A 14438-nucleotide genomic window follows, 5' to 3' on the forward strand; every position below is an offset into this window, starting at 1 on the left:
ATTTCAAGCGTTTTCCACCAACTTCATGGTGCGTTGATTTTCCAAATGACAACGTATTTAATTACCAGTGTTTTTTACCTCCAATTTCGCTTTTATAACGCTTGACCTAATGCTAGGTTTACACCGCCATCATGCAGTGTTGTGTTGGTTAAACCTCGTTTTCGCACCCTGGTGACATTCACAAGCATTTTTGATGACTAGTTTAGTTTTTAAGTAAAGATTTTGAATTTTAGCTTCAACACTATTTCTGATTAATTTTATCAAATTTAAAATAAAAACTCAACCCCTGCAAAATTAGTATGTGCCACTTGGAATTCACTAAAATTTATTGTGAAATTTGCCACTGTCCCGTGACTTGGACTATATCGCGCTTGCCATCAAAACTGCATAACTGGATAGCTGAGTGCGCAACCCCAACCACAACCGCAAGCTGCCGGCAATCTGTAGCAGCAGTGGCAGCGCTATTAACGGCTAACAGTGGTATTTAGCATTTAAACAAGTTTTCAGCTTTCAGTTGTGATTTTCTGCCATTTTCACTAGGCACCGCGTAAACATTCATAATGCCAACAACAACAACAACGTTTATAATAAATATTGCATTTGAAAACTTGTACTTGTTTTGTAATTGGAAAAGAAAAACTACGCTACTTAGCAACTAAGGTACTGCCGCAGCAGCACGGCAGCGGCTAGCTGGCTGGCGAGCGTTGTATAAGCAATTATAATTACAAATGGCAATTAAATTTGCGCACCGCCGCTTGACAAGAAGTGGAAAAGTAAAACAAAAACAGAAAACAAACAACAAAAAATACGCCAGCACATTTGTAAACTCGTTTGCGATCAATCAATCAATTACCCGCTATACCCCAATAGCGGTACACATGTCAGACCGCCGAATGAGAGTGGGAAAGGCGCTCCTTATCTGAAATGCCTCACATGTGCGTACCTGTGTGTGTATGTTAGAGAAATGTGCGCTTACCGTGCTGCCCTCCAGCTCCTGCGAGTTTTCGCTACCCACCAGATGCAGTACTTCGCCACCCGAACGTATGGCCACCTCGCCGAGTATGCCGCCCACAGCCTCCTGTGTCTCGTTTTCACTGGCCGAACGTTCACCATACCAGATGAGGTAGAGCTGTAGCATTCAAACGATTCAAAGAAAATTTGTAAATAAATTTTAAATTTAAAAATGAAAAAAAAAAAAATACTTTGCACGCTTACTAACCCTAATGCGCTTTTTCAGCAGTGTTATGGCGGCATCTTGCACCAGCTCGGTGTGCGGCGGTATCGCTGCGGTTGATATGAAGACGGCGCTGTCGTATGGCACCAATTCCGAGGCATGCACAATGCCGACAAACGAATTGCCACCATCTTTCACCTTGATGCTGTTCAAGCCGGCCAGAAATTGGCGCGTATTATTGAAGCTATAGGCGGCCGGTATACCTAGAAAATAGTTTTACATTAATTTATGATTGTGGCACTCAGTTAAATCATAATTAGTAACTCTAGAAGCATACACCAACTCACTTAAGTGCTACTAAAGTATAGTTAAAGGAGTTGAAGAATATATAATATAGAATGCGTTAAGGCAAATACAGGGTTTGTTCTGAAAGTAATAGGACTGGGACGATTTAAAAACATTTATTGATTGAATTTTTTAAAAATTCTCAAAATAGACTGCTTCTGTGTCGATGCAGCACGATTTCCAGGCCTTGAAGGCGTCCCTGTAATAGCCTTAAGAGCCGAGGTGCATGCTGTTTGGATCCTCTCTGTCGTCTCAAAATGCTTGCCTTTCATCGGCCTTTTCAGGCAAGGAAACAAAAAAGTCCGTGGGCCACATCTGGGCTGTAGGGCGGCTGCGGAAGCGTTGCGATGCGGACCTTGATTAAGTAGCTGTTCACAAGAAAGGCGGTGTGAGCCGGAGCGTTGTCGTGGTGCAACTACCAATCGGCTGCGATGTCTTGTCGGACCCGATTGACCCTTCGTTTGAGTCTCTTGAGGACTTCCACGTAAAACTTGGCGTTGACGGTTTGTCCAGGAGGTTTGAGTTCAAAACTTTGTGCACACGAGTAACATTGTCGGTGTTTGTCGCAGGTCTCCCATCACAGTCTTCATCAGCGACCTCTTTCCGGCCCTCCAAAAACGCCTGGTGCCAGGGAAACACACCACTTCTTGCTAAAGCAACATCTGGGTAAGCCTGCTTGATCATATTAAATTTAATCGGGTACACGCTGCATTTTCGACCAGCACCACTCACAGAAATACGGCGCGCCAAAATGTTTGTCCTGACTCTCCAGGTGCTTGGAGACAACTGACCAGCCACTCGTTCGTTAGCTAGGAACGCACTCTACCGAATCCTGTGCGCGCACGCTCCGAAGTACAGTCGCGGCGGAAGAAAATCAGTTTTTTTATTTTCCGAACAAACCATTGACCATGGGTGCTTTACAAGCTACCTGTACAAATATTGTCATGACTTTAGTCCATATTGTCCGACGTGTACAGCGTGTATAGAAGACTATGAGCACGTATTCTATGTTGTTGTTGTGGTAACGGTAGAATTTTGACGAGTTGACAGTCCTTGACCGGATAAACAATTCGGGTCCGTTCCGTTTACGTAAACCCGACTGTCGTGGGAACGTAATCTATCATTGCCCTCGGTTTTCAAGTATAAAGAAAAAGCTGAAAATCACACTTGGAGGTAGTCTCACGGTGGAAAATTTGACTGCTCTTATGTCCGAGTCCTCTGTAAGATGGAAAGCTGTCTGCGAAGCGTCACCTCTATTTATGATAAGATTGAGACATTTACAACTTATTAGGCGTCAGTCAGTCCGTGCAATAGAGACTTAAATGTCTTTTTCTCTCTCATGAAGTAATACTTAGTCCCGTGGCTGAGCCATGAGTTGGGAGTAGGTAAGGTTTAGCGGATTAAAGTTCAGCACACCGGCTTTCGATGCTTCTTCCTTCTCTAAAAGCCTCACTTTTTGTTAGGTAGTGTGTAGAAATATATACAATCGCTTCCACGTAAATATTTGAATTTGTTAGCTGATCACCCCAGTAGCTAAATTTTTGAGATTTTTCATCAGAAAATTTGTGTTGTTGCCATTTTTGTGACTCATCGTAATTATTACTTGCTGTTTGAAAGCAAAAAATTTCCACGGAAATTTTCCTAAACTAAAATATGCAAAAAGTTACGGAAAAGCAGCAATTAAATAAACAAATTAAGTGACGTTCTACCACGTGGGCTGCTTGCTATATTTGTGGTTTTTAATTCATGTGCTCAAAAATATGAAAAATAATAAGTCTTTAACACCTGAAAAGACTAATCCGGCTAAGGACTGTTCGGTAGGACGCACTCGGTGCCATGCCACGAAATTAAATTCAAAAAATATTTCAAATTCTTTTTTTACTAAAATTATTTAAGATTATTAAAAAAATGGGCACGATTACGATTCTTTCGGCGCCGAGATTTGATGGTACAGATGGATAGAGATATTTCACTTTAAAGTTCCACAATTTTATATGCAATTCACTCTTATTTTGTTTTTTTTTTTTGTTTTTCGTTACATGTCATGACAAATACCGCCGAAAGAATCGTAATATTGCCAAAAAATGTTTTAATATAAATTTTTTTTTAAGGAAAACTTTCACATTAATTAAAAAAAAAAAAAACGTACTGCTACGTGGGCTGCTCCTTACATTTCTGGTCTTGGCAATGCACCGAAAGCATTATTTTTTAGCATCCTAAATAGTTGATACAATAAATTGTCTCGTGGTCACTCTTTTCTTTCTGTTGTACCAGAAAATATCCACTGTGCAGGAAAGCTTTCACTTTCATTTTGGAGTTTACAATGAAAATAATAACATTTTTTAAGCCGATAAAATGTCAAATATTGGAAACTTGAAAATAGCAAACAAATTATTCGCTTATATAGACTAATTGCTGGGAGTGCGAAATATTTCGTACGCATATTTCCGAAATTGTTGACAGCACCTGACGCACGCTAAGCGCGCCATTAAAAGCGATTACGCTAAACCACTCCACTTATTGCCATACAAATCTGGCGCAATCGCGCATTCATGCAAGCCAAGCAATCACTCAAGCTTAAAGTGGTTACACACGCACGTACAATTGTGTATGTGTGTATGTATGTGGGCAGCTGTAGGCTGTGTTTACGTTTACGTTTACTCACCTGAGGCATTCAGCGAGACGAGCACAATTTTTATATTTAGATTGGTGCGTAGCGCCTCACGCCACAGCGCCTTCGTCTTCTCCAGCGCATCTGCCGACGGGTCGACGATGACGGCTAGCGGCATTCGAATGTACGCATCTTCGATGTAGTTGCGTAATTGTTCGTGTGGCAGCAGTTTACGGCCGCGCGATATATTTATTTGTTTGCCCTGCTTACCTGCTGGGCGCATTGTTGTTATTGTCGTTGTTGTTGTTGTGGTTGCTGTTGTTGGTGTTTGCATTGTCGTGGAAAGAGCAGCTGCTGCTGCTGCTGCCGATTCTGTATCGAAACCTGTTGCCATCGCTGAGCTGGTGGTTGCGGCAATGTTCGGTGTGATGGCATCGATTGCATTCTCGCCGAATACCGGTATTGCCACTGTTGTTGGTGTGGCTGCGGCGTCCATTAGCGGGCCACTTGTAGTCCAAGCGGCGCCACGTGCCTGTGGCACAGCTGGTTGCTGGCGCGCAACATTGACATCGACGTCGGACACTGACTTCGGCTGTGCTGCGATGGGCGGCGACGGTGTTAGTGGCAAGGCGGGCGCCATTGTTGGCCTTACGCTGCCTTTGTGCTGGTGCTGATGCAATTGCAGTTTTTCCAAGCTATCCTGTGGGTCTTCATAATAGTCCTCGTCCGAGCTGTTCGGGTGTAGCTGCTGCGTGCGCGGTTGCGGTGGCGCCACATGCTGCTGCTGCTGCTGCTCGTGCTGGGATGGCGGCGCCGGTTGCTGATCCTTCAGCATATTATCTTCCGCATCTGCGTTGCTGTGGTGATATAATTTCATTGCGATCGGATCGATTTTATGCGCCTTCTGCGTGCGCACGTGCATGTGCTCCTCGTCTTCCACATAATCGGAAGCGGAGACATTGGCGTCTGCTTCCTCAACCGACACGCTGCCACCGCTAATGGTGCGCGGAAATTGCTCAGCTTTACCCTGACGCACGTAGGCAGGTATCATTGTGCTCATTGCGTGCGGCAATACAGTTGGTGGCAATGCTATGGGCGCTCGGGCCGCACTACCGTTCATTAAGGTACTGCTGTCCATCATTTCGATCTCCTGCGAGTCGGTCATCACGTCATCCATACGCGCTTGCGCTCTTATCGTGTTCACAGACTCATTGCTCATATCATAGGGCTGTGCCGAGGTGGCGGCTGTGGGTGCTGCAGCCGAATCGGCATTTCCTTCCAGCTCAGTGATCTCCTGCATTTCTTCTAATAGCTTCTGGCGCTTCGCATGCTCCTCCATGTCCTGTTGCAGCACAGCGGTTTCATAGATTTCGTCATTACCGCTCACTATCTCACTATTTAGGCCCCCGCCACCACCGCCATCGCCCGCGGAGCCGAGCTCGCTGGCACCGCCTTCGCCATCGTAATTCGCCGCGCTGGACGTTTGACTGTAAGCGATGAGCAACGTGAGGATGACAAATGCCAGCGAAATGCTTGTAAAATGTAGTCGTAGACCACTCATTTTGTGTGTCTTTGCGTTGTTGACAAACATCGTATCTTATGTGTGTTTTGTTGTATGCACGTTTGTTTATATACTCCTTATAATGGTAAATATTTTCAAATGTTTTTTGTAATTTTTATTTTTTTTATTCTCTTTAAACGACCAAGTGGCTCATCTTTTCCTTACAAAGTGCCGTTTGAAACTGAAATAAAGAAAGAAAGATGCGGCTTAAAAACATTGTGATTTATATCTTTCTCGATTTATGACCTATAGCTTGTAATAAATGTGTAAATATCTTTAATTGTGCTAAAATTGAAAATACTATGTAAATATATCGAGCTACAGTTTAAAGTAGCGTAAGTTGTCTGAGGTTAAGTTAGCTATATTGATTGTTAGCAATTTATTGCACTTTAGAAATAGTGAGTCTAAGCAGATGAAAAATAAAATTCCGAAAGTCCCGAATAACTGAAACAAAATAACTAAAAATGCCTCTTTAAGGTGGGAGCTTGCTTTAGAAGCTTCAAAAATCGATTTTTTTTTGCTTAAATCTCTTTAAAAATTGTATAAGAATATGTCTCCAAAGTTATAGATGGAAATTGGAAATATTGTCGAAGCTAGAAGGGAAATAGTGTCCGAGCGTCTAACAGATATTTGAGCGCTTGGGCAGAAAGCGAAAACTTTGACACGCGATTTTTCTGTATTTCATTTTTACGATTTTTCTTAATTGGCGGGCAGGATAGAAAAAAAAACTAAATGTCGAATTGAGGCAAAGTTTATTATCTTTATCATTAAATTATCTTCTATTTAAATTAAAAAAATAAGAAAAGTCAAGTTTGTACAATTTTTTGATCAAAAACCACTTTTTTTAATTTTTAAAATATTTTAGAATTTTACACTTTTTTTTTGAAATTTTCTTATTTTAACTAGAAGATAAGTTATAAACAAATACGAATCTCTTTGAATTTTTTAGTTTCCGATAGAAACTGCGCTCTGATCCTGCCCGCCGTCTGACAAATGCACATGCGAGATGCATTGGGCAATCACTTCCCAAAGGCAGAATATCAAAGATTTCGTATCCAAAAAATGGAAAAATCGGATGATGTCTAAATATATAACTATAAACCCTAAAAATTTCGCTTTAATCAATTAATTCTTTCCCTCCCAAAAAAATCCTCAAAAAAACTCGATTTTTTAAAGCCTCTAAAGCAGGCTCCGTCCTTAAGGGGTAAAAACCAGTCCTTTTTTTAAAAATTTTTCTTCTCATAAAAATTACAAATTTTATTAGAACTTTTTGTTGTTACAAACATACACTATTAACAAAAAATTCTGAAATTTTTGGAAAAAAATAATAGGTTGTCAAAAAAGTCTTGCGGTATTTTTATTGATTTTTTTTTTATTGAAATTGAAATGATTTTTTGATGACTCATGCCCAGCTCTTGACCGATGCTACGGCTGCTACTATGCCGGTCTCTTTCGACCAATTCAGCGATTTTATCGCAATTTTCGACGACAGGCCTTCCGGAGCGTGGCGCATCTTCGACCACCTCTACACCAGAGCGAAAACGTTGAAACCATCGTTGTGCGGTGGAAATGGAAACTGTATCGGGTCCATAAACTGCACAAATTTTATTGGCGGCTTGAGATGCATTTTTGCCTTTATCGTAGTAGTACTGTAAAATATGCCGTATTTTCTCTTTATTTTGCTCCATGTTTGCGACGCTATAACTCACGAACGACTTAAAAGAAACGACAATCGATCAAACACGTGTTAGCGCGTGAAATGAGCTTTCCAAAAAGGTATAGCATGACCCGATGCGACGAATAAAACTAGAACTACGCGCTTTCAGCGCCAACTAGCGAAAATACCGCAAGACTTTTTTGACAACCTAATATGTTAAACTGAAAATTGGATTTTTGACAAATATTAAATAAATAAATGAAAATTTCGCGAAATTTCATCGATTTGTAATAGAAAACATCTTTCGTTCAAATATTTAAGAATTGTATTTTAAAAACCTGTGTAAAATTTCATGACGGTCGGTTGAGTAATTTTCGATAAATCCTGCCAACCGACTTCAAAAACACAATTATGAGCCAAAGCGTTTAAAGGCACACTAAGCCTAGTCAGCCTCGAGCGCACAAGTTCTCAACGCTGTATCATAGAAACTATTACTCGGATCAACTTGAAAATTTAGGATAATATTCTAGAGGTCTTTTAACAAGACAATAAAAATATGATTTTTTGAAACCCGTAAACCCGTGTAACCCCTTAATTTAAGTTGACTTGAGCTACTTTCGCGAATTTGCCAAATAAAAGACTTGGATGCTTTTACTAGTGCTCGTACCAGTTGTTGTTGTTAACTGAAGACGAGCACGCTTACCTTCTTTAATTTTGAATTTTATTTTTTATGCGTTTTTTTTGTCAAAAAAAGGTATGATCTTTCAACGATCAAATGTCGATAATCGATAAATGGGCTTACATTTCATTTCTATTTCTCATCCCTACTTCTTCAAGCAAATTGCTGTTTTAAACGTGGTTAGACCCGACTATTTGTGATTTCTCTCAGAGTATTATAGCATAAGTGTCCACCTTGCCCACACACACACCTATAGAAATTGCTGTGTGAATGCATGCCTTTGTGTGTTTAAAGCAACAGAACTACTTTACTTTACTTTCGCACAGAGCGAACTGTGGCCACATGAGCCGCGTGCAGTTGTTCTGCGGTCAGTCGGCAGCATAAAACGATATATCTATGTATGTATGTATCTAACAACATATGGCCACAACAAAGCGCCTTGTCTAACCTTGACCATCCAAATCAATTTGAAAATTTAAATTCGAATGTAATAAACGCATGCGCAGCCAAGCCAACAACAACAAAAACAACAATAACTGCAGCAGCGGACAGTCCCAGTGCTGGGACAAGAGAGCTGTTGCGGCGTAATTATATTGTGCAGCAACAACAACAGCAACAAAGAAATACCTATGCACTCTATTTTGCATTTGTTATTTCTTGTTGTTGTTGTCGTAGCGGCAGAATTTGCTATTTCTTCGTTCAACTTGGCTGCTTTACAAATATTTTTTGTGCGATAACAAACACAACTACAGGCGCATACCTGCCAACGCACACACACACATGCTTAGCCCAGAGCGGCATTGCTTTGTTTTGGTTTGGTTTTATTTTTTACACGCAAAAATGTGCACCAACCGGCCATAAATTCTCGCATTCATAAAAAATATTTGAAAATTGTCAGCGCGCGGAGATTTAGCGGAATTTACGAGACAATAAATGCATGTACATATGTATGTGCGGATTTTGAAAATGGTTAATGCGCAATGCTTTCAGATGCGATGTGTTGGACGATATATGTACATTCATATTTACTAAATACATGCCTGCATAGAATGTGAAAATTTTGAATTAAATGCTGCTCTAAGCGCCAAATTTGATTAGTTTTTTATTGTTAATATCTGCACGCACAAATTTTGCAGCTTGCTTCCTCTATGAAAAAAATATATATACAAAGAAAAATTCTTCATTATTCACTAGTATTACTCATATTAATTTTTGTGTATATTTTTTTATACATAACTGTAGCAATTTGCCAAGCATAGCTAATTTTTGGACGCTTCTCTGCCTGTCAATTTAACATAACATACAAAAGATGTGTGCATTATTTGCTTTTCTTGATGTTTTTGTTTGCATGATTGATTGCCGTTAGCCGGTAAAATTTGTCAATCCTCATATTTTACGTACATTTAAAAACATGTTGTTGTTAGTGGCTCAAAGAAACTTGTTTCGATTGACATAATTTGGTAATACCGCTCGGCAAACGTGTTTATATAGACTTATTCGCGAAGTTATAAATAAATGATTTTATTATATTTAGAGACCAATTAATATGCTAGATGAGATTAAAAAAAATACAAATTTTTTCAATGAAAGATTTATGTTTTTTTAAATTAAAGTGTAATTGGATCAAGTTTTTAACAAATTTAGTTTTTGGCCATAAAAAAAATAATTTTTGACATTAAAAAGTTTTTTGTCAAAGAAACCCCATTTTGTCTTGTTTATTCTAGTTTATTATTATAAAAATTATTGAAAAAACCCAAAACTATTTTATTATTATTTTTTTATAGTTTTCCATTATTCATATTCATAATCCATTTTGTTTTTTTTTTTAATATTTTTTAATAAAATACAAATACAAACAAAGAATTATGTTTTCTTAAATAAAAGTGTTATTGGATAATTTTGTTTTTATTAATTTTTTTTAAGGGGGTATTCTAGTCTAGAAATTAAATTTTGGGCAGTTTTTTGAATTTTATTTAAAAAAAACCAAAAAATATTTTTACTATACATTTTTTTATGATGTTTTTATTGATATCTTAAGAATACAGAAAAAAAATTATACAAAAAAATATAAATATTTGAAAATTGTCAGGTGTAAAAAAATGGCGCATCCTGGTGACATTAATCCTGACTCTCCTGGTGGTCTGAAAAAAAAAATCAAAAGAAATTCTTAATCTGTAAGGATGCTGTTATAGTCCCTACCTCAGGGAACACGAAAAAAAAAATTTTTGAAAAATGGCGACTGCCTGAAAATAAAAATCATTTTTTACGCTTTTTTTTTGAAATTCCTGAATTTTTTTAAAATATTAAAAACAAAAAGTTTGACACGATGCTGGTAGGAACGATAAAGGATTATATAAAGAAGGTTTACACAAAATTTCAAGTAAATCGGTTGTATAGAACTTGAGATAATGCCGGTACCGTGTGGAAAAAAGTAGTTTCGAGAAAAACGCGTTTAAAAAATTCGATACGGCCGAACCGGGCTAGGTACTGCGTCACTAAAGTAACTGTAGCTCTTAAAATAATGTTCTATATGTTCTTAAGGGTCTAAACTTTAAATATATGAAAAAAAAATTGAATTTTTCAAAATTCTAGCGTAGAATACCCCCTTAACCATAGAAAAATAGTTAGTTTTTGGCGAATTAAATAATTAAATGAAAAAAATAATAATTTTTGACATTAAAAAGTTTTTTATAAAAAAAACATTTTGTTTTATTTAATCTATTTTATTATAATAAAAATTTTTTTCAAAATCCAAAAAATATTTTATTATATTTTATCAAAAGTTTTTCATCGCAAAATGGGTTACCATTTCGTTTAATTTAATCTAATTTATTATCATAAAAATTATTTAAAAATCCCAATAATATTTTGTTATTATTTTTTTTTTTGTGGCTTTCCATCACATACATATTATTTTTTTTTGTAGCCATTATAAGCCATTTAGTTTTGTTTAATCTACTTTATTATCATAAATTGATTGAAAAGTTCCAATGATATTTTATTAATTTGGAAATTAAGCATACCGACCGAAAGATTAATAAAAATTGTGCATGTTTGCTAAGTAAAAGCCTACACTAATTTTATTTTCAAGCATGAAAATTTGAAAAAAATATTAAAATCAATATTTATATGTATGTAGCAATTTTTCTTACTAAAAATTTTTGTGCAATAAATTTTTGCAAAACGAAATTATGACAAAATATTTCAAAAATTTTAGTTTTCATTGTAATCTTTATAAATTAAACTGCAGCTAACATTTAGCTCAATTCAAAAACAAATAAAATTTAAAAATAAATCTCATTATTTTTAATAAATTTTAATCAGCATTCGCATTTCAACAACACAACCATTACTTCTAATCAGCTAATGCTCCTTCTTAACACTGCAAGTTCGTTGCTTAAGTCTTTTGTTAGAGAGCGCCAATCATTGACAAACTGCTTCCAAACCAACTATTTCAATTGCTTCGCCTTAAATGCAATAAAACGAAAAGTCTAAGCAAGCAAACTGCGTACCACCGCCAATTAATAGATTTATTTATGCTTAGTTTAGAGCTAAAGTCCAAAACAAAGTAGCGTGAGAGCCGCCATCGCGCAGATATAGCAACCACCACAACTGCTAACACAGTGTATTTTATAAAAGCGTTAAACAAGTGAACTAATAATAAGCAAATTAATAGATAAAGCAGCGTCTGTCATTGTCACGTTGTGGTTGCATCGCTCGATAATGAATTGCTTTGGCAGCGCAAATCGAAACATAAAAATGAATGAAAAAAACAGCAAAACTCTTGCAAAAGCAACAACTTCAATCGGTAAACTGTTGCTGCTGGCGTTAGTGCCCTAGCAAGCTGTTAGCCAGCAGCTTGTTACTGGCGGCCGCGTAGACACAGCACACTGCAACCGGCTTTCTTCTGCTATGACCTTGAGTTGTTGTTGCGGCTGCATTAACTGTATTATATACATACAGTTAAATGGTTAAGAAAGAAATAAAACTTATAATATAAGAAAACAGGTGTGGCCTGCCATTGTCACAATTAATTTATATGCGCCACAACATGTTTTCATCACTCGATAGATAGATGGAAGATAAATATAAAATACAAAATATTTTTGTGAAAAATTACACAGATATATCATTGACAAACACTTTGCTATAATTTCGGTTGTTAATTGCGCAAAACTAAACGATTGCGCGTTCTATTTCCATGCTACAGTGTGACTAATATTAATTGGCTGTGGCAAAATCTAAATTGGATGCGCGTGCCCAGTGATATGGCGAGGGTTGTTCACAAGCAAGAACTGCAGATATAATATAATTGCGCTTTGAATAAGAGAAAAAGACGCATTTCCTCTCGCATGCGTTGAGTTTTGCTCCACCGCGCATATGTATTTCAAGACTCGCTGCCATTTGCACGCTCGCAATTCATTTGCTGCGGATAATTCTGTGTGCATGCTCGCATGAGTGTATGTGTGTGTGTTTTCAAAACACTCAGAATACTTGACGAGTATTTATACTTTTCATTTCAAACACTTTTGTGCCATCATCAACAAAAGCGCACATTAAATATTCATTATTCAGGAAGGCAAACACAAGTTTGACGACTCTAAGCCACAAACGAGCGGCCTTATGGCATATTGCAGATTAGCACAATAAAAGCCAACAACACAAAGATGACGAAAAAACCAGAAGAAAAAACGTAAACTAATCGAAATCAATATAAAAGTACAACAATAACAAGAAAAAAGCAACAACTCGCATAATCAAACAATGCTAGACGTAATTGCTGCTCTTATTCGCGTCAAGCGCGTCACGTTCTCCGCCACAGCAGCAGCAGCAGCAGCAGCAGCGGCGGCGTCCACATCCGAGTTCGTCATGTCAGCAGACACATTTGTTATGCTGATCATAATCTGCCAAGCAGCAAAACGTTCTTTTTTGTGTCGAGACACATTAACTTGCACAGACACACATACACACATATGCTTACAAACAGACATATACACATATTCATTAATGTGTCTATTAAAATAAGCATTATGTCAAAATCATTTAATTTTGTGCAAATTTCATTAGATTGCTTATATTTCAGCCCGCCTCCTCCTCCCCCATTTGGCAAGCAGGATCACTCAATTGGAATTAGTCTAATTGACATTAATGATCATCAAATTCAGATAATTGCGCTTGCAAATACGTGCTTAATGTGATTATCCGTTGTAGTCGAATCGTCGAATCTAAGTAATTCGGTGGTCGGTGTTCGGTTTTCGGTGTTCGGTGATGTCATGGCCTAGCTGTGCCTGCGATTTTGGTTCTCATGACTGCGCGGTATTTCAGTAATTTTATTTTATGATTTAATAAGCGAGCATAAAAATGCGATTATTCTATCAGAATAAAATATAACCTACTTGTTTGTATGTATGTATGTGTGTGTGTGTGTGTGTGTGTAATAAATTATGGTAATTGTGGCCCGTTCGGATATTGGATTATGTGAAAGGCGGATAAAACTTCAGAAATTGATTTGCTAATTTGTGCTGATCATTACACCTGCGCTGACTGCGATATTATTTATACTCGAAACTGTTTAAAAATAACTATGCCAGATGTTTTGAAATATATACATACATAATATATGTACATATATAATATAATATAAACAATATATGTACATATACAGTACATATGTATGTACATGTATAAATGTCGGTACGTTGGGATGTTGCTAAGAATAATTTTGGTTATCTCGCGTTTGGTTTGTTGCTGTCTGAGAAGATTAATTTTTTAAATAAATTTGTGAAGTAATATTTGGCCTGCTGTTCGTTCAAAGTTCAATAAAGTTTTATAGCGAAGCTTTTTTACGCAAGTAATTTAAATCAAGCAACTGCAACGAAATTATTTGATTTAATATGGTAGTATGGGCTTAACGATTTTATATAATTTTTGGGAAGTTTCGCAAAAATAATTTTAAAAAAATCAGAGTTGCCACCTGTTTCAAAATTTATGTTGAAAAAATTTGTAGTATAAAAAACCATGCAAACTAAAAAGCATTACGTTGAAGAAATAAATAATATATTGTAAAAAAATTCATTGTTGCCACCTGTTTTGAAATTTAAAAAAATGGTGGTATAAAGAAATACTAAAAAGCATTACTTTAAAGAAATAAATAATAAATTGTAAAAAAAATCAGTGTTGCCACCTGTTTTAAAATTTATTTTGAAAAAAAAATTTTGGTATAAAGAAAAACTGAAAAGCATTACGTTGAAGAAATAAATAAAGCTTAACGTTAAAAAATTTCTTTGTGTATGGTTGCCACCTTTTAATTATTTTAATTTATAAAATAAATAAATTATAAAATCAGATAATAATTTTAGCGTAGCTAACTAAAAGGGCTTAAGCAGGCTGCAGTTGAAAGTAAATTTTGTT

At 36.8% G+C, this 14438-nt stretch overlaps 2 protein-coding genes across 2 annotated transcripts in view; one reads left to right on the top strand and one right to left on the bottom strand.

Moving 5' to 3' along the window:
* Positions 1–14438, top strand: part of LOC126758853 (nascent polypeptide-associated complex subunit alpha, muscle-specific form) — a 64412-nt gene that overhangs the window by 7249 nt on the left and 42725 nt on the right. The window lies entirely within an intron of this gene.
* Positions 1–14438, bottom strand: part of LOC126758866 (uncharacterized) — a 35204-nt gene that overhangs the window by 6772 nt on the left and 13994 nt on the right. Inside the window, exons 2-4 of the mRNA XM_050473281.1 lie at positions 4185–5872; positions 1220–1437; positions 977–1129 (exon numbers count right to left, since the gene is read on the bottom strand). Of these exons, the coding sequence (XP_050329238.1) occupies positions 977–1129; positions 1220–1437; positions 4185–5721 (1908 nt within the window). The 5' untranslated portion in view covers positions 5722–5872. The remainder of the gene's footprint in view (positions 1–976; positions 1130–1219; positions 1438–4184; positions 5873–14438) is intronic.

Source organism: Bactrocera neohumeralis, chromosome 5 (assembly GCF_024586455.1).
Source record: "Bactrocera neohumeralis isolate Rockhampton chromosome 5, APGP_CSIRO_Bneo_wtdbg2-racon-allhic-juicebox.fasta_v2, whole genome shotgun sequence".
NCBI classification, from domain to species: Eukaryota; Metazoa; Arthropoda; class Insecta; order Diptera; family Tephritidae; genus Bactrocera; species Bactrocera neohumeralis.